The following is a 26,812-nucleotide window of genomic DNA, read 5'->3' on the forward strand; positions in this document are numbered from 1 at the left end:
TGTTTTGTATATATATACAGTACACTATATATTATGTGAAACTCGTGCTTCGTCTTCATTGATTGCTTCCAAATGACTTGGGTACTTGAAAATGTCTTCTTCGTCCTAGACATTTGAACAAGGCCTTTTCTAAAATTCAAATTACTCACTCGTCTCAGTCTATATAATCACATTTGAACATTAATGGTTTTTGTGAAAGTTATGATCATGTACAAACAAATACAAGTGGGACATTTTTCTTTTGCTTTATAGATCTATATAAATAATAATTTAGCAACTAATTAAAGATCATAGAAGACATGAAGTATAATTTTACATGGTCACCAGTGGAGTATTTAAATAACACACATATTTATGTAACTAAAATATTACATTATAAACTTAAAAACAATGTATGAAGCTATGAATTATATTGAAATAAAATAAAATATGGGTGCCAAACATTTTTCCATGATTACCACCAGGCACGAAGCCAGTACCAGTCCAGGGTGGGTTATAGTCCCCACTCAATTTTTTTATTTTTTATTTTTTATTTTATTTTTTATTTTTGACCATTTTTTATTTTTTTTTTTACATTTTTTACCTTCAAAATTTACAAACCAACCCCCTTGAATTTTTGTTGCAAATTAGTCCCCTTTAATCTAGATTCATGGCTTCGTCCCTTGCCACACATGATGATAGCAAATCATTTATTATATTTTTGTGTAAATTATTTTACTCGATAACTGATAAACCCATAAAACAGAAGCAAAAATGATCAAATTAAATGTTTTTTTTTTTTTTTTAATTTCTAGTTTTTCTTTTATTTTCAATAGATTGATTTCAAAGTCATATAGTAAATTTGGGGACTTTGAAGTCCATCTATTTTTTTTTTTTTTTTTTTTACCAATATTAGTTTATAAATCCACGCGAGCTTCCTCGAGAGCAGTAAATATTTCTAATATCTTAATTTAAAAACTTTATCAAATATCTTTCAATGATTACTTCTTTAAGGAAATAATTTAAGAGGTTTTGTATTGTTTCTTTTACAATTCATAATCGTTATGGTGGGAAACTTTTAAAAATTTCCGTTGTATAATCAGCGGCTAGCGAAAACGTTGATTGCACAAACCAATCAAGATTGAGTACAAAATGTAAGGATTCATATTGATGCAATAATAAATGTGAGAAGTTGACTTACATTTGGAGCCAAAACTATATTTAGAATTAAAGTCCATATAACATATATCTTGGCAATAACGGTAGGATTACTCTCAGCTTCACTTCAGACTCTACATTCACATTTCAATGGCCAAATGTCATGGCGTTTAAGGAGTTGAAATTGTTCACGGCTTACTATAGCCTGAAATGATATTTGGGCTGAAACTTAGCTTTTTAAGCCTTTATGTTAGCCCAATATTCTTCAAACCCCAACTTCTTATATCAAAAGCCCAACTTCTCTTTAAGGGCCTAAATGTTAGTTCTATAGTTGAAGTTGCATGCAATAGTGTATTTTTTGAAATACATCTCAAGAATAGCATGTATAAACTTTTTATCATGAAAATAGTGTTTTTTAATTATGAACAATATTTTTTCTTGATGCTTACAATTTTTTTTTCTTCACTTTGTGAGATACAGTTTTATTTTTTTTTCTTTTTTTGTTAAAAGGGCTAATCAACGGAAATATAGTTATGAAGTCATAGCGACTTAAATTATAATACATGATCAAAGGAAAATTCAAAATATGAAAACTATAGTAAAATAGAAAGAAAAGTTAAGAAAAAAATCCTTCATTGGAGACGTGATTGAGCGATGATGGTTCGTAAGGCAGAGATGGGCTCGCATGTCATTGACAACTTTGCGCTTCAACCGAGGGCCTCGAAGAATCCATAATCTCCTGTTGACAACGAACTAAAACAAAAATCTATAAGTAACAAAAGTGAACAAAATATCTCATCCCAAGTCTGGTGGTTAAGAGTCAAGACCATAAATCAAAGTCTCATTGACCGATGGGAAATCGCGGAGCTAAAATCTTAGCTCATGTTTGGTATTCCTCTCAAAAACAATTTTTTAGTTTTTGAGTTGAAAAAATTGAAAACAAAAATTGAAAACATGTTTGGTTTAAGTTTTTGGAAAAAATTTTCAAGTTGTTTTGAAAAAAAGTAAAGAAAACTGAAAACAAATAAAATGTGTTTTTGAAAAAAAATTTCTTCTCTTCTCTCATCTTTCTCCTCATCTTCTCTTTTCATTCTTTCAAAAACAAAAATGAAAACTATACCAAACACTTTTTTCAGTTTTTTCAGTTTTTTCACTTTCTCAAAAACAAAAATAAAAACTGTACCAAACAGCTTTTTGAAAACAACTACAAAACAGTTTTTCAGTACAACTACAAAAATTAGAAAACTATAAACAAAAACTTTTTGAGTTAACTACCAAACACAACCTTAATTTTTTTTTTTATTGGGACGGAACTATATGATTTTGGTTTATTGCTTACCGGGAGTTCCCGCGCCTCCCGTCCCGCCCCCGCCCGGACTCCCGTTAATTCGCCGAACGGGAGTCCCGTCCCGTTATATAACGGGACGGAGGCGGTAAATGTCTAACGGGATCCGCGGATCCCGTTAGGCATTAAAAAAAAAAAAAAATTTAAAAAAAGAATTTAATAAATAAAATGAAAGGATTAAAGTGAAAAGATTTGGAATAAGTGGGTAGAAATGAAAAATATGAATGTTGTTAAATAATTAAAAATGGGTAAAAAAAACAATAAAGAAGAATGTGAAATTAAAAATGGGCCTCCTAAAAAACCTCACCGACCCCTAAAAAGGTGCGACGGCGAGGAAAAAGAGCACCCCTTTCCTCGTTAAATGTTTGAAAATGTATCCCGGACAAGGGCCGGGATATCCCTTTGTTATACACGATACTTTAACCATTTATGTTTACGTTTGCAAAATCAACTTCAAAATCGTCTAGAATATCGAAGCACATGAATGTTTCTTGTGCTCGATTTCGATGTTGAATCCAATCTTTTCCGCACGTCAATGCTTCGACCATCTCCGGTTTCAGGCTGCATCTTCTATCGTCGATGATCCGGCCCGCGCTGCTAAAAGCCGCCTCAGAGGACACAGTTGAAACTGGGATGGTGATGATGTCTTGTGCCATAGATGACAAGATCGGAAACCTCCTCGCATTCTGCCTCCACCAAACCAAGAGGTCGATGGCTTCGTCGTCCGACCTGACCCAATCGTTCCTATCGTACTCTTGGATCTCCGGATGGGACCGTGCGTCGGTTGCACTTGACCTCGTCTGACTTGTCCCAGCTTCTTGTTGTTGAGGAGACGGGCTGTACGCGGGCGCGTTGACGAAGACATTCGTGTATTGGTGTCTTCTCGGATATTGCGTCTGTGATTGAGAAGGTTGCGCTCGGTATTGCGGTAGAAGTTTCGCCTCGTAAACCTTGAAAAGATCAAAAAAAGCTTGCACGATCCTCGGAAGATCAAGTGCAACGTAATCTTGGTCCACAAAATGGTTTCTTATGTATTTCAAAAAAAAATTTAAACCTCCAATTTTACATCGGACGTCTAGAATGGCTCCAAAACCGTATAGTAATGGAACCTTTCCAGCCCCCCAATATTTTAAAAACTTTGCTGTCATTGCTTGAATAGAATCTTGAAAAATAGTTTCGTTTTTATTTTTATCAAGATGCACAGCTATTGCGGTCATAGTATGAAGACCGAGAAAAGAAGTGGGAGTGTAAACAGCAGAAAGATAACAAGTTTCTTTATAAAAAATGTCGAGAAAAGAAACAAATGATTCAGCCATCCTAATATCCAAATCAGATATAGCGTTTTCGCCATGTACGCTGTTAATGTAAGAAACAATAACATCGACGTAACGCTCGGATAAGAAGTTGGTCAGCATAAGAAAGGTTGAATTCCACCTAATTTTGTTATCTAGGTGAAATGTGCGTTCTTGAAGGCCGTTTAGTCTAAGCCGTCTCTTAAGCTCATCTACTCTAGAGGTTGAACTATTTATCCAACTTATGTAATTCCTAATCTTGTTTATCGAAGGGTCGTAACTAGCGGCTCCGGCTTGAACTATGAGGTTGATGATGTGGGTAGCACAACGTTGATGTATAAGGGTTTCGTCTGCGTTAAGTTTTTGGGTCAACTCCCTAATCATGGCGTTGTTGCTAGTGGCATTATCTAAGGTCACAGATATAACCCTATTGTTCAAACCCCACTCAGCTAAAACACTAACTATGATATCTAAGATGTTCTCACCAGTGTGCGAACCTTCTATCCTCCTAAACGCTATGATACGTTTGTTCAGGTTCCAATCGTCGTCTATGTTATGGACTACAACGCTCATAAAGTCCATCTTAGATTGACCGGTCCATATATCCGATGTTAAGGCTACGCTATATCTACCAGAGGATATTGAGTCTTTCATTTGTTCCTTTTCTCCTAAAAACCATTTTAGGATATCGGATCTCAAGGCTTTCCTAGACATTAGTTGTACGTTTGGAATAAAAGAACTAATGAATCTAACAAAGCCTTGAGATTCGATATGACTAAAAGATTGATCGGTTGATACAAAATATTCAACTAAATCACGTCTAAATCTTAAAGGATCGATGTTACTTACTTGGGTTGTAGAGGCTCCAGATTGTGTCCCCCCATGGCAGTGTCTGTGATGACTCCACAATAGCGACGTCCCAAATCTAGTGTTATGAGCGCTAAAGATTTTTCCACAAACGTGACATTTTTCGGCTTTTTCACCGTTGGCAACCACCTCTTCAAAGAACATCCAGACAACAGACCTCGCTCGACGTCGTGATGCTTGTGCTTGTTGAGGTTGTTGTTGTTGTTGCGGTGGTTGTTGTTGTTGAGGTGGTTGTTGTTGTTGTTGTTCTTCTCGGGCACGTCGTCTTTGTCGGGTCTCCTCTTGTTGCTCACGTTGTCGAGGTCGTGGAACTTGAGTTCGAGGCTGAGGTGGTGGCGGTGGGACGTCTTCTTCTTCATCCTCCTCCTCCTCGTCATCATGTTGTTCATTTGGATCTTGGGTTTCGTCGTCGTCTTCTTCTTCATTTGGATTTTGGGATTGATGATAATGTTCCTCGAACACTTGAAACTCTTGAAAAGCGGCTTCGGATGGCGGTATTTGTGCTTGATATGCTTGCTCGGGATCCATTTGAGGATAATATGGCATTTGTGTGTTTGGAATTTCGGTGAATTCCGTATTCTGGAAAGTAGGAGCAACATAATTTGGATCGAAAGAGTATTGGGTGTTTGGGTCGGGGGCGTTTTGAGACAAATGCAACCAATTTTCTTCAAAACGGTGCATTCGTTCACCTCGGGAAGCTCTTCCCCTTCGACCTCCTCGGTTGTGGGATGATGATGCCATGAGAAAATGAAAGCTTTAGAGAGTAAAATTGAGAGAGTTTGAGAGAATTAGAGAGAGAGATTGAGAGAATTTGAGAGAGTTTGAGTGAAAGGTGTGAAGAAAATGAATGAAATGGGGGGGGGGGGGGGGGGGTATTTATAGATTTTAGAAATAAGTGGGGAAAAAAAAAACAAAAAAAAAACCTCATTCTCGGCTCCAACGGCTAAAATCCAACGTTCATATTCAAACGGCTCTTTTTTTTCGGCCGTTGGATCTTTGATCAAAGATCCAACGGCCGAGATTTAAAAAAAAAAAAAAAAAAATAAAAGCAACGGTCGCTAACGGGATCCGCGGATCCCGTTAGCTACAGTAACGGGACGGGACTCCCGTCCGTTAGTCTTAACGGGACCTCCCGTCCCGTTACCTTCATTACCGGTAGCGGGGATTCCGTCCCGTCCCGCTACCGGTAAGCCACGTTTAATCATAAGTATAACTCACTTTGGTTTTGACTTTTTAATTTTTATTTTTTATATATGAATTTCAAATCAATGCCCTTCAAGGTTTCGGTTTATTGAGAACCTAAAGTGTAGCCCATTTTCTTTTTCTTATATGAATTCCAAATCAAGTTTCTAATGTATGCAGATTAAATTAGATACGAATAGATATTATAATGGAAAAAATGAGCATACCCATAATATTATAGTGTTTTTTTTAAGGGGAACGTATTATATAGTTTTATATGATGAGATATAATAATGTGGAAAATGAGCGTATATATATCAAATTTTTGTTTTGTGTTTGTAGGAGAAAGAAACATGCTTTGTTTGCCACACCAAATAAGGATATTAGCTCTCATTCGAACGATTAGAAATGAGACGGAACATATAAACAAGACGACTAATTTTTCCATATGCTTCCGAATTCAAACTAAGATGTAGCAGCTAAATAAATTCAAAATATCTATAAGATGCGAATTTGTGAGAATTACATATAAAAAGGAATCATAAGAATAAAAATAGTTATAGAATAAAAACGTGTGTTGCGACTTGAGAGCAAGCAATTTTTTTTTTAGAGGAAGGAGAGAAGCGAGTGAGTTGTAATCACATTATCCAAACAACCTGGATACGGTACACACGTGGCGTGACCCTAGTGGAGGAAACGATTCACAAACAACATTAGAAGATGAGATAATATTCCCTCTCCTCTTCTCTCCACCAAAATCATCACAGATTTTTCAGCTCCCCTCAAACCATACGATCTATTTTGTATTAATTTTTTCCTCCGAAAATCGTCGTAAAAAAAAAAAAAAAAAACGAAAAAAGAAAAATAAAAGAAAGAGAAGCTCAGAGACAAGGCTACGAAAAAGAGAGAGAGTAAATAATGGCGAGTATAGCATCAGCTGCCTCAGGATTCGTACTGGCACCGAACTCGAACGCTGTCGTTTCGAGCAGGAACGTCGTGTCGTTTCTTCACTTAAAGAGCAGCAGAGGCGGCTCTCGGCTCGTCGTCCGAGCCGCCGATGATGGAGCCGCGCCGCCGGCTGCCGCCACCAAGGCTCCCGAGGGCGAGGCTCCCAAACCGCCCAAGCCGGACCCCATTGGCCCCAAGAGAGGCACCAAGGTCTGTTTCTTCAGATGCTTAGGTCTTTTTTTTTTTTTTTTTTTTTTGCTCTTCAAAATTAGGAATATTTCATGTTTTTATGAATATTTTGGTTAGGTAATAATAATATATTTTAATTTATTTTTATTCTAATGCTTCTTGTAGCAATATAAGATAGATAATTGATGGGGATATTATCGCTCGTATATAAAAAATATTGTATTTTTCAATCTTAATTAAGCTTTTGATTCTAATTAATGGTTGTTAATTCAACAGGTGAGGATTCTCAGAAAGGAGTCATACTGGTTCAAGGACGTTGGCTCCGTGGTAGCCGTTGACCAGGTTTTGACCTTCTCTTCTGTTATGTTAAGTGTTGAATTATTAAGTAGTGTTGTTAAGGTCTAGTGGTTTTGTTTACGATTATTTTATTTGGATATGGATTTAGGACCCGAAGACCCGTTACCCGGTTGTGGTCCGGTTCAACAAGGTGAACTACGCGAGCGTATCGACAAATAACTATGCTTTGGACGAGATCCAGGAGGTTAAATAAGCTTAGATTTGTCATGTAAATTTGTAATCCCTCTATGCCTCTTTCTCTCTCTCACGCTATATCTGTGTCTCTCTCTATATCTCTTCCATGTATTTTGTGTTCTTGTAAGGAATGCTTATCATCATTCTGTGATTTCTTTTCTTTATTTCATTCAAAGTTAATGAGATTATTGCTTCAAATATCCTACTGATGATATATAGACCGTTTTGGAACAGTACCGAAATTTCCATTCCGAATTTGTGAACAGTATCGGAATGGACTTTCCGGTTCTGTGAACAATGCCAAAACGGACGGAATTTCCGGTTTCAATTCCAATAGCCCAAATTTAGTTGGAACGAACCATGACGAAAAATAGCTAGTACTTTTTTTTTTAAATGACCCATAAATGGAGTGGAATGCAAGTTTTTCATATTGTTTTGTCAATTTTTCTTGCCAAGTTTCATTGTTATAATAGAAGGAAAAAATTGTGTTGTTTAATGTTGTCTTGCTTGAATTTGAAATGAAAATTAAGTGTTGAAGAATGTTATAGTATCATGGGGTATCATCTTAAAATCAATTGGTAATAGGAAGCGTAATCCATGAACTTTATAAGAAGCACAAAGTATACATCTCCAGTCGATGTCAGACTTCCTAATACACCACATTCACGTTCAAGATTGAACAACCGGTGCGTGAAGTTTGTAGAAACGGGTGACCCAACATCGAGAATGAGTTTGGTTCTCCATCTTAAAATCAATTGGCAATAGGAGGAGTAACTCATGACCTTTATAAGAAGTACAAATGATACATCTTTATTCGGTGTGAGACTTCGTGATAAAGCAGACAAATGACTCGGAGTGGAAAGAGATGAAAAGTGCACCAATAGGACTTCGATAATTCGTTCTTGAATTTCGACTAACATCAAGAGGTATGTACATACGCCAATCTCGATGATATGTTGACCAACGATTCCCTATACATGTTTGTCGGCTTTAAATTCCATTGTATGGTCTCAAACCGGTCCCGAGGGCCTGGAATTAGAAGTGACGAAACGTTATTATCCAGCTTGGTTTCTTTGTGTCAAAGGCATATCATTCATTATTCATCAACATCAACAATGGTTGTTCTCTCTGTCCTGGTGTCTACGTAGATGATATTCTCATTACCGATGATTCACCTGAAGGCATTGAGTCCCTCATCACCAAGCTGAAGTTATATATAGCCTTGAAAGATCTAGGGAAAATACCATATTTTCTAGGAATTCAAATCACTGAAATTTTTGTAGCTTTGTGCTCTCTATAACCAAATACATTTGTGATGCAATATGTCGAATCCACGAGTACACCTATGATGAGTGGTCATAAGCTCTTGCCTTACGGAGATGATCCGATTGAAGACCTGCACATTTACCGCATTATAGCTATGCCTTTTGGCACGCAACCATTACATGCCAAAAACTTAGTTTCCTAGTCAATAAGGTGTGTCAGTTTATGCACGGTCCGCTTGGTCTCACTGGAAGGCAGCTAAGAAAACTCTTCGAGATCTTTTTGGTTAATCCGAGATGGTTTTATTGGTTCAACGAGCAAGTCGCATGAATATTAATGCTTTTAGTGATGTTAATTAAGTTCTTTAATTGTCTGAGCCTTGTGTCATGGTCTTCAAAGATAAGTCATCATTTTGTACATTTGGTGTCACAACTCAGTTGTTGTCATACTCTCGGCTAATCTCATGCTCTATGCAAGAACGAAGCATGAAAAAAATGGAATAGTTCGGCTTGACTTTAATTTAGCGGATTAATTTATAGCCTAATTACAAGTCCCTACAAGTTTCCGCATGGCGTCCCTCACCTATTAAAAACCATGTTAACGCGATAACGATTAATAATGCTCTATTCAGGCCAACAAGGTATTAATAATTTTCCCTTTCCTATGTTACATTGACAAATTGACTACGCAAGTATCGAACCGAAATATCAACTTGTACAATTGTTTTCGTTTAAAATTACCGATTTTATAATTACACATGTACAATACTGCTGGCACAGTTCTACAACGGCCGAGTTTCATCAAAATCGCTGATCGAATTTCAAATTTTAGAAGCCACGCTCTTCATCTATTTGACAAAAATAGTGTCTTCACTCAAGTATATGGGGAGACCAAAATGGTATTTCTGCAAAAGATCACAACAAAACCAAAAGGCCAAACAAAGTGAGATAACTTTGGTGTAGTACTACAATTCGTAAGCCATTTCTCAACTTCAGAAACTTATACTTACCTTATAGAAAATGTAGTTGATGAGAATGTTTTGTGATTCAGAGAAACTTAAACTCTTCCGTCCATTCCGTCGAAAAGACCGGACCAGAGTCCCTTCACCGGAGGCAACTGAGCAACAAAGGCATTCCAAGGAGGATATCCGACGCCACTGCCACGGACACGCCCGTCCATCCGCAGAGACAAATACCTTTGCAATCCCCAAAAAAAAAAAAAAATTATTAAATCAATTCTTGATCATTCAAATTAGCTGTTTTTCGCTCGTAATCCTTGAGCTCTTTTGGGCAAATTGCACATTAATTTCGATAACGTAGCACATTATATTTAGAAGTGTGTAACTTTCCTAAAAGAAGTTTATAAAGAGAACCCTGAACAAAAGAAGAAGAAAAAAAATCAATAGATGTAAACTGAGACTTACACGGGAGATTCAGGAGAAACACCAGCCAACTTCTTTTGCTCATCTAACCACCTATACATATAATAACAACAACAAGAATGATAATAAACAAACATTAAACATTTATTCATTGAAACGAAGTTCAAACCAAACCTTACTTGGACCATTCAGAGACATTAACAGGTCTCAACTTCCAAAGCCTCTTCAACAACTTCTCATCACCATCACTATCGGCTTCTCCGCTCTCTTCGAAATCAAAGCTCGGAGGAACCCCGTCGGTCGCGAAAGGCAAGACCAGAACCCCCCTCTCCGTGAGCGCGTCGGAGAACCCCCGGCTCTGGCGGAACGCCTCTCTCAGAAACTCGGTGTCGCCGGCGCAGACCACGAGCCTCGCGGCTCCCCTGAGAGACCCGACGTCGACGGTCCGGTCTCCGGCGCGGAGCCGCAGGCCCGAGAGGGTCTCCTCCCTCGAGAGCCTCGCCACCTGGGCGTCCCCCGCCTTGCTGTCGCGCCAGTACAGAACGCTGAAGAGTGCCACGGCGGCCACGTCGATGGCCAGGCCCTGCGCGATCTCGGTCACAGTCTGGCCGGGCCGGTCCGGGTTCGAGAGCGCTGCCGCGAGCTTCGTGGCCGCGATGAGACCTCCGAGGCCTCCGCTGCCGATGAACGCCGCGTAGAAGAACATCCGCACCGACCGGTACGGCGACAAGACTTCGCTTCTTATCTTCGCTGTTGACCTTTTACGACACCAACACCAAAGATTTTAAGATCCCGAATTACACTTTTCATTGCCAATTGATTTTGAGATTGAGATAGAAATGGTGGCAGTTTGCAAGAAAGCTCAAATGAACATCGTTTCAGGTATATTGGTCCCAAATATATTAGTACTTGGTGATTGGTTTTGAATTAAGTATATGATACTATCAAAATGTCCCACATTGAGTTCAATCGGGAATCTTAGTAATGTGCTCCTTATATCCTTATAAGTATGTGACATCTTTTTACCCTTGAGCTAGTGATTTAAATTCTACAATTATGAGTAGGGTCTATGTCAAATTTACGCAGTACAACCTCGAACATGCAATATGAATCATTTCTACATCCAATCTACGAGACGAGGGTCCCTATTTGCCGACAATTACATTATTTACAGATTCACTAAGCAATCGGTTCTTGTTCATTTACAACGATTACATTATTTTAGCCTTCAATTTTATCTTTGTAAGAAAATAATTACAACTCTGTTTCAAAGATATTACCGTTTATTGGCTGACATGGCAGAGTGCTAATACACTTATTTTGCACAAATACTAACTTTGATTACCATTATATATATATACACTATGGATATTTACATATGATAATCTTACTAGCCATGATTACCATCATATATTTAATTTAATATTTACATAAGCATAATTATCGTCGCAAGATTAAGATTGTTTCTTTTTATAAACTTTTATGAATATGAAAATGTTAAAGCTGTCGTGAAAAACAGAAAATGGCTACCTTTTATTCTAATGATTTAAATATTCACGCTTACGTGAGAGTATCACATAGTATATTCCTACTTAGTTTGCGCTACTCAATCACATGTACATTATTTTAGTTTGCGTTATTTTCTTACTTATTAAACTATTAGATACGTCGATTTAAATTTTAAGAAGTCTAATATAGCCATATTCCTTACTCTCTCATTGCAAAATGCTAGTCATGCTCAAACTTATATACACAGAAGTAATATCGTAATTGCTGTATGGATTTTTATAGGTTGGTTAATAAGTATTACGTTAGTCTCTCAACATTGACGAAGCATGAAAAACACTAAAAAAAAAAGGATTAATGGTTTGTTGGGAGAGAACCTAACCTGATTTGATCATTAGATGAGGAGGGTTCTTCAGAGGCATAGCAGGTAATAGTTAGAGCAGAAGAAGATGATACGGTGGGAGAAGGGAAAACTCGAAACGGCAGGTCGTTCGTGGAAGGGAAGTGGAAGTGGAGAATTCGACGACAGGTTCTGGAGGTGTCGTTTTTGCCGCGATAGGAACAGATTGATGGTCGGAGAGCGTTTGCTGCCGCAGCGGAAGCCATTGCCCCTGCTTCTCTCTGATTGCTTTTCCGTTTTTTTTTTTTTTTTCGTTATTAATGATGAAATCAAAGTGAAATTTGGATGATCACAAGACTGCCACGTTTGCTGATTCTCTCACCTCCCAAACGCCAGGTCGTATCTGCAATTTGATTGTGCCGTTCAATATCTTCAAATATACTGCAATTCTTCTTCTTTTCTTTTTTCTTTACTTTACATTTTTTTTTATGTATAAAATATTGGTGAGCATTAGTGTCACAAATAATTATGGAGCTCAAAATTGTCTATCCCAACTCTAGTTACTTTTCATTACTCTACCTAAGTATGAGTAACCAATCAAAGTTGCTCTTACAAAGATTTAAAAATAATATATTCTTTGCGTAATTATAATTGAATTGAATTTATTTTATTTGGATGAATATTTATAAGTTATATTGTTTTGATAGAATATTTGTTGATTTTTGGTATATCAATAAATTCAAATTAATAGAAATCAGTATCCGACTACATTTATATTGATTAGCTAGTCTATAATCGGTATATCAGTAAAATCGGTATATCAGTAAAATCGATATGGATATTTTAATAATCGATTATATATGTCATCAACAAAGGAAGTAATTACACACCTCGTTTCTGTAACATGAACAAACATGATGCTTTCGCTATATTCTTGCTTTCTATAGGAACTTATATCATTACATTACAATGTAATAACTTGAAGTTTTACTTGAACACTATCATTTCACAACACCACATATATAGTTACAAAAAACAAAAACCAAACTGAATCAAGTACGGCTATAGATATCAAGGAAATCAGGACACACACGAGAACAACCAAGCTTCAAAAATAATGGCAGAATGAAGTTAGGTAGTACTAGTCTTGGCAGCAATTAACATGTCTTTCTTCATTTGGTAATATTCAAACATTTGGGCAGAATCTTGGAGGTTTTTCTTTATAGCTGGGTGTTGCATGAAATCTTTGACCCACTTGCAAATACGAGGGAATTCATTGGGGTCAAGTACTCTGTGGTTGACCAATTCTTCAATTATTCCCAGTGATTGGGCAATGAATCCCATGGCTAAGTCAACCATTCCAATCTCATCGCCTCCAAAAAATGTCTTTTCATCATCATTACCGAGAGCTTGATCTTCAATTATTCTAAGCACTTCTCTCACTTCTTTCGCAGTCTTTTCTCTTTCTTCTCCTCCTGACAAATAGAAAGCTGCAAAATGTACTTCCTGCTCTCTCTTGCACTTGCTTGGCCACTAAAGAGAGAGGATAGTATATAAACACTACCACAACACACATCCCCAACCAATGTGGGACTCTTGGGTTTTCACTTCCACAACACAACAACAATTGTGTTTCTTTAGTCTACTTTGAGCATCAATTTCTCATTCATCTTAGGTCCGATTTTGGCAAACAAATATTCGATTTTATAGCCCTCGTTACGAGGAATCCGTATCACTTGGAATTATTCAATTCCGATGAGTGGAACCCACTCAACTTGTTGCCACAAATCAGCCATCCACATGATAATAAATAAAATTTATTAACACATTCCAACAATTTATATTTTACCTGCCTTGAAATTACAATGGAATTTGATTTGGTTGTCCTAAGAATGACTAATGTCATTTTTTTACCTTTGAAACTCATCATTCTAAAAGTAAAAGTAAGAAGATATTTTGACGGCAAAAATAGTAATACTAATTGCTTTTTATTTTTTGCAATTTAATATTCATTCTTTAAAAGTTGCGACAAAAATACTCAATATTACAAAATCGTACATCAATTACCAACTGACCTTTAAATTTCATCGAAAAACACATATAAACATCTAAAAATTATGAAAATATTAAAAATAAATAATTCGTGTTATGTTTAAATATATAGACAAAGCTAAAACTTCTCTATATCTTTCTCTCTCACACATACACATAAATTTTGGTTTTTTTTTTCTCTTTATTAAAATAAATGGTGACGGTCTATATATATATATATATATATAAATATTTATATATATGAATATAAATCATGATCTTTCTTTATTAAAAAAAATGGTGACTATATATATACACATGCGTGAGAGAGATGTTTTAAGTTTGTTTATATATTTAAATATATAAAAAATAAATTGTTTATTTTTAATTTTTTTAGGATTTTCAAACGTTTACATGTGTATTTCTGTCTAATTTAACGATCAAATAATAATGGAGCTACGATTTGTAATATTGATTGTTTTTGTTGCAACTTTTAAAAAAACATAAAATTAAGAAAATAGTCAATTTAAACGTTTGACATTACTATATAGCCAATGTTTGGTAAATCTTAGATAAATAACCATAAATAATGACATGACCTAATATATGGAGTTGATTATTTATCTAAGATTTACGTTTGTAAATACATGAAAATGACTATTTACTTAAGATTTATCAAACGTTTGCTATTTAGCAATGTCAAACGTTTAAATTGACTATTTTTCTAATAGATTTTTAAAAAAATGAGTATTAAACTGTAACAAATTGAAAACATTGAATATTTTTGTCGCTAAGAATAAGTAATTCCATTTTTTACCATTATATTGTCGTATCCGTTGCAAACGACAGAGTTTCAATTTGGATTTAAAGACTGACACAAAGGCGTGATCTTCTAATCTTTAGAGAGAAAATAATCACAAGTAGAAACTGGTTTACCTTTTGAGTTATGAATTGCATCCAAAACCTAGCCAAAGCTCTGTCATAAGGATCTTTGGGAAGCAAAGGAGGGCTTTGAGGCCAAGTCTCTTCGATGTACTCGAGAATAACCAGCGACTCGGAAATGGGCTTGCCATTGTGAACAAGCACTGGCACTTTTTTGTTGATAGGATTGTACTTCAAAACCTCTTCACTCATATTCTCCAAATCCTCTTCTAAAAACTCGTACTTTACCCCTTTCACTTCTAAAGCCCATATCACTCTGCACACGTAAACGCTTACCCAAGCTCCAATTAATTTGACTTCTTCCATTTATTTTTTCCCTTTTTCTTTCTTAATGTGGTTCGATTTGGTTCGGAATAAGTGATTGATTTATTGAGTTTGTATGTGCTGGTTTTATAAGTGTTTTTTTAGTACACGCGTCTTTGAACTTGTGGTTCCTTGTTAAGATTAGAAGAGTTCTTTGGTCTATGGATCAATTGTACTTGCCAGTCAGTACTCTGTAGTACTAGTCGTCTAGAGCACTTGAATTTACATTTCTAACTCTCCTTTTCGTTTGGGTTGGATTTATAACTTTAGGGGTGTTTTGGGTACATGGTTATTTGACTTTTATGGTCTCCCCCTCTTTTTATGGATAATTTTCTCGTCATTGAATAGTTGTTCTTTGGAGACTAAAAACACAAGAAAAAAAGACGGCTTTTCTAAGGAAGCTTCTAACTTCTAACCCCTCGTCGTCGTTGTTGACTTTTCTACTATGATAATTTTTATTTTTATTTTTATTTTTAATAATTAATGTATTTTTAAGGCAGCTTCGCCAGATCAAATGCAGCGTGTGATACACGGCGTTTATTCTCAGGTCATCATTGTCAAATATTGGGAAAATGGTGGCAATAATACTCAATGTTTTCCCAAAATACGACTTATATACTCAATGTTTTTTTTCTTTGGCAAAAATACCACATGTTACCATATGAAGGTTTCGTTACTACTAAGTCCGTTAACGGTAAATGAACGGCCAAGATTGAAGAAGTAATATTAATTGTTTGTTTTTGTATTTTATTTTCGAGTATTTGTAAATTAAAGGTAATATTTTCTTTCACTTCATTTATTTCTCTCTCCCTCATCTCTTCGTCTCTTTCTCTCTCTGGTAAATCCGTCTCTCCCCGAATCTCATTAAAAAAACGAACAGAGGCGATTTTGAGCGAGCAAACCGAGAGAGAGCGGTGACAGAGGTCGGAGTTCATGGTAAGTCTCCATTCATCTTCTCAGTTCTACTTCTTCTTCCACCACTACTACAAAAATAGGATTCTACAACGCTTAAAAAACGTTGTAGAATGATTCTACAACGCTTCTTTAGCGTTGTAGAATCCTGCGTTGTAGAAGCTTCTACAACGCTTAAAAATCCGTTGTAGAATCCAACAGCTTTCTACAACGCTTAATTATCCGTTGTAGAAACTACGCTTCTACAACGGAATCTTAAGCGTTGTAGAAGCTTCTACAACGGTCTAATTCCATTGTGTAATTTTAAAATATTTTCACACATGTCGCCGCGGCGACGTATATTTTTCGCCGCGGCGACGTGCTTCTACAATGGATTGATTTTCCGTTGTAGAAGGACCTCGCCGCGGCGAGAATTATACGTCGCCACGGCGAGTTATTTGCCGCGGCGAGGTACGTTCCGAGCCGCGGCGAGAACATTCTACAACGGATTTTCAATCCGTTGTAGAAGCACGTCGCCGCGGCGAAAAATATACTTCGCCGCGGCGAGAAATTCGCCACGGCGACGTCAAATCTTAGCCGCGGCGAGATGATTCTACAACGGATATAATGCGTTGTAGGAAGGCGATGAATTTTTTTTTAAAAACTCGCCGCGGCGAAGAAAAAATCTCGCCGCGGCGAGACTAAGATTTCTAATTTGCTTGCTCTCGGTATCTTGTCTCGCCGCGGCGAGAAGTATAGTTCGCCGCGGCGAGAATCATTTATTTTCAATCCACAATTTGTTTTTTACACGATACTAGCACCTGAAACTAATCTTCAATACAAAAAATATCTAATATATACATTCATCTCAAATATCCTCATCTTTAAAACATTCAAAATCTAATATATACATCTTCGAAAAAACTAGCTAATCGTCACAGTTAATAAATGTTTGTACATAAGTTACCCATTCTTCCCTAACTCTCTCTAAATCCTCTTTTGTATAGGATTTCTTATTTTCTAATTTTCCTACACCTCCTACGACTATATCACGCATATAAGAAATGACAAAATACCCGCATTCCGTGTTTCCCGTTTGTCTCGGAGCGTCCCAAGCCTTGATGTACGTTGATTGCCCGTTACTATTGGCGTTTTGATGCTCGAGCTTGAAATCAACAAGAACCCTATATAACACGGAGATTATAAGAGAAAAAACATCTAGAACGGTTTATAATAAAAATTATTTAAGAAATCAAAATATTACCTTTTTATCAATCGATTTAAATCCGTTGGGATTTTATTTCTCAACGGGTCAAAGAACATAGCGCTATTTCTCCAAAGGTCGAGGACAACGAGCATCCAATGCGCACCTTTGTTATACGGCATCAAAACTAGTTCACCAAATTTGCAATGTCGTACCACGTTTCCAAAGTCCTTGACTCGTTTTGACAAATAAGCCTCCTCGTCGTCATTTTGTATATACGAACTTAAGCTCGGATTTATAAAACAAAAATTTCGAGTCTTCTTCGCCTTTTCTAGCCTCGATCGTAGATAGCTATGACAAACAAATATTTAGTTGATCAAAACACTAAATATTGAATATTGATATTAAAAAACGCATATAAAGAAAACTCTTACTCCATATAAACCGTTATGCTCCCCGCGCCAATTTCCAAGTATTGCAAAAAATCGGAAATGTCTTCAAATGACACCGGAATCGGGATAGCCGCGAGACTTGGACTAACATTGACCATAATCACATCCCCTTCCGGTAACATTAATTTGTTGGCATGTTGAGCGAGCAATCGATACTTTGGATTAATCACCTTGTACGGAATCTTCTTAGCATCATCGATGCTAGCTTCACTCTCAAAACCGAGCTTTGAGAGTTGTTTGACAACCGGACCGCGACTCTCTATTCCCGAGTCCATTTCCATGAGTCTCTTCGGCCACGAGACAAACCCGCCTATAGCATCTTCAACGGTTTGAGCTTCTTCGGTGGGAATTGGCAATTTTGCTTTTTTAATCAAAACCCCCAAAACGGCCACGCGTAAATTTCCTTCCTCCAAAGGTGAGAAATGAACTACGCCTCCATTCATGTACGCTCGCCCATTTGCAACATGAATTGTGCCTCCGAACTCGGTGTCATCAATGAAAAGAAGACACTCGACGCTTTCATCCGAACTCGGTGTCACCGGCGTGGTTGGATTCAAAGAGCAACTAGCACGGACACTATTTGGTTTTTCCACAACAATAGGATCGATCTTCGGACGATCATCAACAATGATAGGATCGATCTTCGGACGATCATCAACATCGTCGTGTTCTAAGCGAATCAAGAATTTTATCAATAACTTAATACCAAAACATTTATCTTTAATAAATAGATAAAAAAAAAATTGAACATACCTAAAGAGACCGCTTCATTGACGTGTTCTTCAACATTTGCCATCTCTTTATCATCAACAACCTTCGCGTTGAGATTCTCTTTCACTTGCTCGACACTAGGCGACTCGACATTAATGCTACCATTTCCACCGAATGCCTTCATCACCAAAGACTTTAACTCGCTCATTTCCCGACGCATCTTCATTACTTCTTCGTTGGGCGTTGGAGGAACAAAGTACTTAAAACGCGACGTGTGTTTGGATTGACCGCAAACTCGCGACGTTCCCAAAGCTTCTTGCAAAACACTCTTTCCCGATTCCGGCAACCATGTCCCTTGCGATGCTTGTTGTGATAACGTTTTCTACACATAAAATTATTTGAAAATAAAATTACAAGGTTAATTGTTATAACAAAGGTAAAGAACTTACGATTTTTTCTCCCATCAATTTGTCTTTCTCATCCTTGTAGTTATCTACGTCTTTCATTCGCGAGTCAATCCAAAGTTCCTCTTTCGTAGGCCATTCCCCCGTTTCGTCATGCTAGTAAGAAGTAATCATATAATAAATTAAAAAATAATTGCAACATTTGAAATAACTAAAAGAAAAAAATGAATCTAACCTTTTCTTGATCAAGCTTTCGATATCCATTTCGGCCCGTTCGAGATTTGTACACACTTTTTCCGATATTTGATTTCCCATGTTCCGATGTTTGTTTGAACATTTCGGTTCGTCTATACTCAACAAATGCTATCCAATCTTCTTCGGTGATACTTGTATAGTATTTCAAAATACAAGCCGGTCTCTTTAAGGCGATTGGTTCGTTGATTATGTCTTTGAGTAGATCGTTGTATATCTCATGACGAAATAACCTTGCGGCTTCTCCGACTCTCATAAGGCAATCGTGTTTTTGTTCGATAGGAATCGTAAATCCTTCTTGCATTTCGTTCCAAATCCGTTCTTTAATTTGGGCGTTGTCTTTACATCTCCAATCACGCATTGAAAGTGGAACGTGTTCTCTTGCTAACACGCCAAAGTAACTCGACAACTCATCACCCTCTTTACCGATTGGTTGCCCTTTATCATCAAATTGTACCGGGATTTTTTTACCAAGTGTTTTAGCCTTATTAACCCGACCCATAAGAGTGTTTCTTCGTTTTCCTTGTTCATCGGAGTTAAGCGCTAGTTGTCTTCTAATTTTTCTTTTACCACTACCGCTAGAAGTAGTAGTAGTGGACGACATTGAATCTAATAAACAAAATTCAAATCATAATTCAATTTTCAACTCAAATGTTATCACAATTTCAACTCAAATGTAACAAAAATCAAATATAAACTCAACTCTAATCACAATATAAACTCAAATCCAATCCGATTCTAAACAAAAACACAATTTCAATCTCAATTCAATCTACTATCAAATATATTTCTCAAATCAAATCAATATCAAACTTCAATTCAATAAACTCAAATCCAATACAATATCTCCTAATTTCAAATCAATATCGAATTCACACTAAATAAGTCCATGTAAAAATGTTCAAAAACATTACCCGGAGTTGGACGAGCACAAGGGCGGCGAAGAAAAAAGGTGGTGAGGCGAGGTGAGGGCGCGCGGCGAGGGAGGGCGGCGTGGGCGCACGGCGAGGTGAGGGAGGGGGCTCAGCGAGAGGGCGGCGTGGGCGCGGCGCACGGCGAGGAGAGGGAGGTGAGGGTCGGAGAGAGGGAGAGAACGCGCGGGGCGAGGGCGCGGTGGCTCAGCGAGGTGAGGGACGGAGAGAGAGAGAGGGGCCGAGAGAGAGAGCGTGGTGGCCGGAGAGAGGGGCGGGGCGGCAAGAGAGTGGCGGAGAGAGAGAGGGACGAGAGAGATGTGAGTAATGGAGATGAGAAGAAATGAGAATGAGAAATGAGAGGGAAAAAAACGCTAAGTATAGATATGAATGGGCGCGGGTAGTTAAAAAAATTTGAAACTTTCAGATTTTTTAACGCTCCTACAACGCTTATTCTAAGCGTTGTAGGAGCTCGCCGCGGCGAAGTGTATTTCTCGCCGCGGCGAGATGATTCTACAACGCTTAGAATAAGCGTTGTAGGAGCCTCGCCGCGGCGAAACCAAATTCTCGCTGCGTCGAGAGTTACCCAGAAACGTCTCGCCGCGGCGAAAATGTGTCATCGCCGCGGCGAGGTAACCCTAGATGTCCTCGCCGCGGCAGTATACAATTTCCGCCGCGGCGAGACCTTTCTACAACGCTTAAGCAAGCGTTGTAGAAGCCTCGCCGCGGCTAAGGCTAATTCCCGCCGCGGCGAGGAATACATTCGCCGCGGCGGGAATTGTATGATGCCGCGGCGAGAGTATATGTCTGGAACATGGTGCTCTCGGTAAGTTTTTCGCCGCGGCGACGACTTGTTCCCGCCGCGGCGCAGGACTCCTGCCGCGGCGGGATTTGTACCTCGCCGCGGCGTGATATGTCGCCGCGGCGAACGCATATTTTTGCCGCGGCGAGGACATTCTACAACGCTTATGGTAAGCGTTGTAGAATGTCTCGCCGCGGCGAAGTAGAAAGTTCGCCGCGGCGAGTGACACGAGACTGGTGATATAAATTCTCATTTCTGGTCTTTTTCACTTTGAACTCTCTCATAACCTCACTCGAAAAAATATTTCCAGTACCTTTTCTACTCATTCTAGAGCGTCCTCGTTTACTAGTCTCATCTACACATTCAAATCTTGTAAGTTCTTCTTTAACTTCTTCTAATTGTTGTTCTCTTGATAGTTTATACTAATTAGAATTGGTAATTTTTTGTATAATTAGGGTTTTTCTATGAATATGAGGAAGTGGATGTGGGAGAATAGATTGAATGAGATATATCGGAAAGGTGTAGATGAGTTTTGTGATTTTGCTAGAGAGAACATGGTAGATTTGAAATCTATTCGTTGTCCTTGTATTAAATGTGGAAATCATAGACATTTTTCGATTGATGTTGTTCGGACCCATTTGTTTGCATATGGAATAATGACCTCGTATCAAAGATGGTTCTACCATGGTGAGGTTTTTCGTTCTACGGCAAATGAGGATGATGTTGAAGATGATATTGATGATATGTGCGGCATGATGAATGATTTGGAGGACGATTTTGTTGAGCGACCGGAATTGTTTGAGTCCATGATGAATGATGCGGAGACACCATTATATGAAGGGTGTACAAGCTATTCGAAGTTGTCATTTTTAGTTACATTATTTCATTTGAAGGCGTCGGGGGGTTGGACTAACACTAGTTTTACTCTATTGTTGGAAACACTGAAAGAAGCATTTCCGAAAGACAATAAAGTACCTTTAAGTATGTATGAAGCAAGGAAGACTTTGGGTACATTAGGCATGAAGTACGAGAAATTCCATGCGTGCCCAAATGATTGTGTTTTATATAGACACGAGTATGAAGATCTAGATGAATGTCCGACGTGCAAAGAGTCACGGTGGAAGAAGGGTAAAATTCCATGTAACGGGGTTAAAGGAGTTCCAGTTAAGGTACGTACATTTTCATCACTTGATTAGGAAATACATGTAGCTCATATTCATTATTTATTACTGATTTTCGTTAAATATATTTCAGTCGTTATGGTACATTCCTCCAATGCCGCGCTTTCGTCGAATGTTTAATAGTGTCAAACACGCGAAGAACATGGTTTGGCACTCCGAAAAGCGTATCGATGATGGTATGTTGAGACATCCTGCTGATGCTGCACAGTGGAAATCATTCGATTTAGAGTATAAGGATTTCAGTGTTGATACTCGAAATTTGCGCCTTGGTCTAGCTTCTGATGGAATGAACCCGTTCAGCATGATGAGCAGTAAATACAGTGTTTGGCCGGTTATACTTGTGAACTACAATCTCCCTCCAAAGCTATGTATGAAGAGAAAGTTCTTGATGTTAACGCTTTTGATTTCAGGACCGAATCAACCAGGAAATGATATTGATGTCTATTTGGCACCGTTGGTCGATGATTTGAAGATGTTATGGGAGAAAGGGATGGAAGTCAAAGACGCTTACCGTGGAGATTCGTTCAACTTGAGGGCAATGTTAATGTGGACTATTAACGATTTTCCGGCCTATGGAAACTTGTCAGGATACTCTGTGAAATGCTCGATTGGTTGTCCGATTTGCATGAAAGACACATCTTCCATCCGTTTGAAGCATGGTAAGAAAACTGTTTTTCTGGGTCATAGAAGATTCTTACCAAGAGATCACTCGTATAGAAGATTGAAACAAGCGTTTGATGGAAATTCAGAAGAACGACCCCCTCCTAGAATTTTGTCTGGTGAAGATGTCTATGAGATGGTTAAAAACGTCAATGAAGTGCTTGGGAAAAGAAAGCGGAGTGCTAGTACTAAAGAATCGTTCAAAGAGAATCCTTGGAAGAAGAAATCGATTTTCTACGACCTTCCTTATTGGAAGACACACTACGTCCGGCATTGTCTGGATGTTATGCACATCGAGAAAAATGTTTGCGAATCGCTTATTGGTACACTTCTTGATGATCCAAATAAATCGAAAGACGGAATACAATCTCGATTGGATCTCAAAGAGATGAATATAAGAAGCATTTTGCATCCCGAGGAGGGGGGTGGGAAAAAAACAAAATTACCACCGGCAAAGTACACTCTAGATCGAAAGGAGAAAAAGAAATTGTGTAACTGGTTTGCTTCTATTAAAGTCCCCGAAGGTCATTCGTCAAACTATAAGAGGTTCGTGTCTTTGAAAGATTTGAGACTTACTGGAATGAAGACGCACGACTGTCATGTGCTGCTACAAAAAATGTTGCCTCTTGCTTTACGAGGAATTGTGCCAAAAGATGTGAGGTTTGCAATATCAAAGATATGTGTATTCTTTAACTCGATTTGCTCGAAGGTCATCGATCCAACTCGATTGGATTTAATGCAGTCAGAATTGGTGAAAACTCTGTGCTTGCTCGAAAAGATCTTTCCACCTTCGTTTTTCGACATAATGATCCACTTAACCGTCCACTTGGTACGTGAAGTGAAATTAGGAGGGCCCGTGTTTTTACGGTGGATGTATCCAATCGAACGTTATATGAAAGTGTTGAAAAGCCACGTGAAGAACTACAATAGGCCGGAAGGGAGCATAGTTGAAAATTACATAGCAGAAGAGTCGGTTGAGTTTTGTTCTGAGTATTTAGCTAAAACAGACGAAATTGGGTTACCCAAGAATACCAATTTTGATTCAAAAGCTCTATCTAAAGGTATTTTTTTTAACACTTTATTTGTTTATTTAAATTATATATGAACATTATTTTTAAGTATTTGTTTCATTATATATAGGTAGTTATTCGATCGTCAACCTAAAAGAATGGGAGCAAGCAAGTCTCCATGTGCTACACAACGTTTCCGAGGTCAAGCCATTTGTGGATATTCATTTGAATGAGTTGAGAGTGAATAATCCAAAGAAGGGTAGAAATGAAAAATGGTTGCAAGAAGAGCACAACCGTTTGTTTCAGAACTGGCTTGGAAAACGCATATTTATAGAGGCAGGACATTCATCTACGTTGAGTAAACTATCTGGCGGGCCGTCCTCAATGGTTACAAGGTACACTGCTTGGTCTGTTAATGGTTTTACATTTTACACAAGGGAACGAGACAACAAGCATCCCGTACAAAATAGCGGTGTTACATTGTTTGCTGAAGCTTTACATGTTTCGTCGGCAAAAGATAAGAATCCAAAACATGCTTTTATGAAGTATTACGGATACATTGAAGATATTTGGGAACTTGATTATTGCGGGTTGCGAGTCGCATTATTCAAGTGCAAATGGGCAGACAATAATCACGTTAAAGTTGATAATGAAGGAGTTACAATTGTCGACTTTAGACGGATTGGCTACGAGAATGATTCATTTATTTTGGCTTCGCAAGCAAGTCAAGTGTTTTATGTTTCCGATCCAGCAAATCCTGAGTTATCGTTAGTGGTTCATATGAAAGCGAGAAACGGTAACGAAGAAGAAGACGAAGACATGTCTAGCATTCCTCCGTTCACATCAGGATTACCGCCAATTGATCAAGAGGTGGATGATTTTAATGATGACGATGTTTCACATCTACTTCGTAAGGATATAGATCCTATTTTTGTTTGATATTGAACATTTAGATAATGTATTTTCATTTTGGATTTTATGTTATTCTCCTGTGGACAACGTTATTTTTCATTCAAAATTTCTCTATACAATGTCATTTACATTTCTCCAACATCGCCGCGGCTGAGTACATCTCTCGCGGTGGCAGGATAATCTCGCCGCGGCGAAATACAAATCCTGCCGCGGCGAGGGACCTTCTACAACGCTTTAACAAGCGTTGTAGAAACCTCGCCGCGGCAACGTATATTCCATGCCGCGGCGAGGTCATTACGCCGCGGCGGGAATATCACCACACCGCGGCGAGACAAGTTCTTAAAAAACACAGACTCTCGGTATAAAAATATCAAACTCTCGCCGCGGCGAGATACAAATCCTGCCGCGGCGAGGACCCTTCTACAACGCTTAAAAAAGCGTTGTAGAAACCTCGCCGCGGCAACGTATATTCCATGCCGCGGCGAGGTCATTACGCCGCGGCGGGAATATCAACTCGCCGCGGCGAGGATATGTTCCCAAATATGAAGGCTCTTGAGAAGACTACGCCGCCGCGGCGAGATTCTGTTTTAAAAAACGCATGCTCTCGGTAAGTTTCTTGCCGCGGCGACGTGTAAGTTTCGCTGCGGCGACGACTTTCTACAACGCTTTGGAAAGCGTTGTAGAATGTCTCGCCGTGGCGAGGTAGAAAACACGCCGCGGCGAGAGTTATACGCCGCGGCGAAATGTCTAAGTCGCTGCGGCGAGATTAGAATAGAATCACCTCACCCTACACATTTTTACTTTCTTTCCCATTTTAAACTTGGTTTTCAACAGAAAAATTATCATTCAAGTAAAAAACCATCACACATTCAGATTTCATAATTTTTAAATATTAATCAAGTCTCAAACACACATTAACTAAAACACGAGTCTTAAACATAAACAAACCATGCGAGTCTTAATTTAAATTTAAAATGAAGCTTAAACAAACCAAACGAGTCTTGAATTTAAAATTTAAAGTTGGTGTTGTTGGTTTAGTCGTCATTCGGTGGTGGTGGTGGTGGTGAGTGCGCCGGATATTGAGGAGGTGCCATATGCGGTGGCCACTGTGGTGGTGGGTACGGATAATCGGAGTATTGAGGATATGGAGGAAATAACACCTGGTTCTCTTGGTTGATGTCCCACCGAGAGTAGAGATCGTTCAGTTGGTTGATGTGAGAGGCGCCATACTCCGCTTGTTGGTGCATGTACTGTTGCGTGTGTTGGAACCCGCCGACGAGATAGTTGGAGCATTGAGCTATGTAGTCGATGGTGGCGGGGTCGACTACCGGAGGTGCTGGTAAGAACAATCGAGGCTCGTTGACTGGTGGTCCCTCTTCCCCTTCCTCCTCCTCATCCTCCGCTTCCTCCTCTTGTGGTTCCTCCCTAATCTTGTAGCGATCGATGATGTTATTCGTAATAGGCCCCATAGGACCCTTGATCGTATCCCTTTTCGAGCGTCCTACCCCCGCATTTGTACAAAGGCCGGTAATGATCGACGGATATGGCAAACCGTGGCGTTCATTAGTATAGTCTAGACTCTTCATCCAATTGTAGATGAATCGACCGACGTTGATAGAATGACCTTTTATGATGCAGAACAACACCTGGATACGGCCCTCGTCAAGAGTGGTGAAGTGCTTGATCGGATAGAGGCGAGCGCAAACAAAGTAAATCCAAGCTTTAGCAATCCTGGTGAGTTGGTCACGCTTGAGTACCCTTTTCCCTTTTTCAAGGACCCAATCCTCTCCTGGAATGCACAGCAACCTCGCCATCTCCTCGTGGCTGCAAGTTCTCAACCATTCCCGATAGCCTTCATTCTCGAAAGGCACATCTGGGGTCCCAAGCAAATCGTTGATCGCTTCGATGCTCACATCGACCTTTTTACCTCGGACCGTCACAACCTCTCCATTGTGATCCGGTAAGTTTGCGTAGAATTCGTACACGAAGTTTAAGTTCGTCTCGAACTCGGGAACGGCACAATACTTCACCCATTCATGACCAAGAATACTGTTGCGGATTGACACTCCTATCTCGGTGTTAGAGCTCACATTGAATCCCCGCTCAGGGATCACACTGCGCGACGAGATTTTGTCGTAACGATCCTCCGCGGCCTTGCTGGTGAA

General features: G+C 38.7%; 3 protein-coding genes across 3 annotated transcripts; 1 reads left to right on the top strand and 2 right to left on the bottom strand.

Annotated features, from left to right (window-relative positions):
* Positions 1-6,559: 6,559 nt before the first annotated feature.
* On the top strand, positions 6,560-7,691 carry PSAE-2 (photosystem I subunit E-2). The gene is made up of 3 exons (XM_089624157.1): positions 6,560-6,981; positions 7,237-7,302; positions 7,406-7,691. The coding sequence occupies exons 1-3, from the start codon at positions 6,742-6,744 to the stop codon at positions 7,508-7,510; spliced, it is 411 nt and encodes a 136-aa protein (XP_089480283.1). The 5' UTR covers positions 6,560-6,741; the 3' UTR covers positions 7,511-7,691.
* Positions 7,692-9,317: 1,626 nt separating this feature from the next.
* Positions 9,318-12,295, bottom strand: LOC149388175 (LOW PSII ACCUMULATION-like protein). The gene is made up of 5 exons (XM_089621843.1): positions 12,024-12,295; positions 10,315-10,893; positions 10,178-10,228; positions 9,764-9,949; positions 9,318-9,658 (listed from the first exon to the last, which is right to left on the bottom strand). The coding sequence occupies exons 1-4, from the start codon at positions 12,245-12,247 to the stop codon at positions 9,811-9,813; spliced, it is 993 nt and encodes a 330-aa protein (XP_089477969.1). The 5' UTR covers positions 12,248-12,295; the 3' UTR covers positions 9,318-9,658; positions 9,764-9,810.
* Positions 12,296-12,820: 525 nt separating this feature from the next.
* Positions 12,821-15,393, bottom strand: LOC149388176 (putative glutathione S-transferase). The gene is made up of 2 exons (XM_089623647.1): positions 14,949-15,393; positions 12,821-13,487 (listed from the first exon to the last, which is right to left on the bottom strand). The coding sequence occupies exons 1-2, from the start codon at positions 15,258-15,260 to the stop codon at positions 13,113-13,115; spliced, it is 687 nt and encodes a 228-aa protein (XP_089479773.1). The 5' UTR covers positions 15,261-15,393; the 3' UTR covers positions 12,821-13,112.
* Positions 15,394-26,812: the final 11,419 nt, after the last annotated feature.

The sequence above is a fragment of the Urtica dioica genome, chromosome 8 (assembly GCF_054948205.1).
Source record: "Urtica dioica subsp. dioica isolate 48M chromosome 8, U.dioica_male_clone48M_v1_H2, whole genome shotgun sequence".
NCBI classification, from domain to species: domain Eukaryota; kingdom Viridiplantae; phylum Streptophyta; class Magnoliopsida; order Rosales; family Urticaceae; genus Urtica; species Urtica dioica.

What these genes read in the sequence shown, in the direction of transcription:
- PSAE-2 (XM_089624157.1), top strand. Translation starts at nt 6,742, where the DNA reads ATGGCGAGTATAGCATCAGCTGCCTCAGGATTCGTACTGGCACCGAAC. An exon ending in GCCCCAAGAGAGGCACCAAG is followed by an intron (nt 6,982 to 7,236) that starts GTCTGTTTCTTC and finishes TTAATTCAACAG; the next exon opens with GTGAGGATTCTCAGAAAGGA. An exon ending in CCGTGGTAGCCGTTGACCAG is followed by an intron (nt 7,303 to 7,405) that starts GTTTTGACCTTC and finishes ATATGGATTTAG; the next exon opens with GACCCGAAGACCCGTTACCC.
- LOC149388175 (XM_089621843.1), bottom strand. Translation starts at nt 12,247, where the DNA reads ATGGCTTCCGCTGCGGCAGCAAACGCTCTCCGACCATCAATCTGTTCC. An exon ending in AATGTCTCTGAATGGTCCAA is followed by an intron (nt 10,229 to 10,314) that starts GTAAGGTTTGGT and finishes TTATATGTATAG; the next exon opens with GTGGTTAGATGAGCAAAAGA. An exon ending in GTTTCTCCTGAATCTCCCGT is followed by an intron (nt 9,950 to 10,177) that starts GTAAGTCTCAGT and finishes GGGATTGCAAAG; the next exon opens with GTATTTGTCTCTGCGGATGG.
- LOC149388176 (XM_089623647.1), bottom strand. Translation starts at nt 15,260, where the DNA reads ATGGAAGAAGTCAAATTAATTGGAGCTTGGGTAAGCGTTTACGTGTGC. An exon ending in TGCAATTCATAACTCAAAAG is followed by an intron (nt 13,488 to 14,948) that starts GTAAACCAGTTT and finishes AAGAGAGAGCAG; the next exon opens with GAAGTACATTTTGCAGCTTT.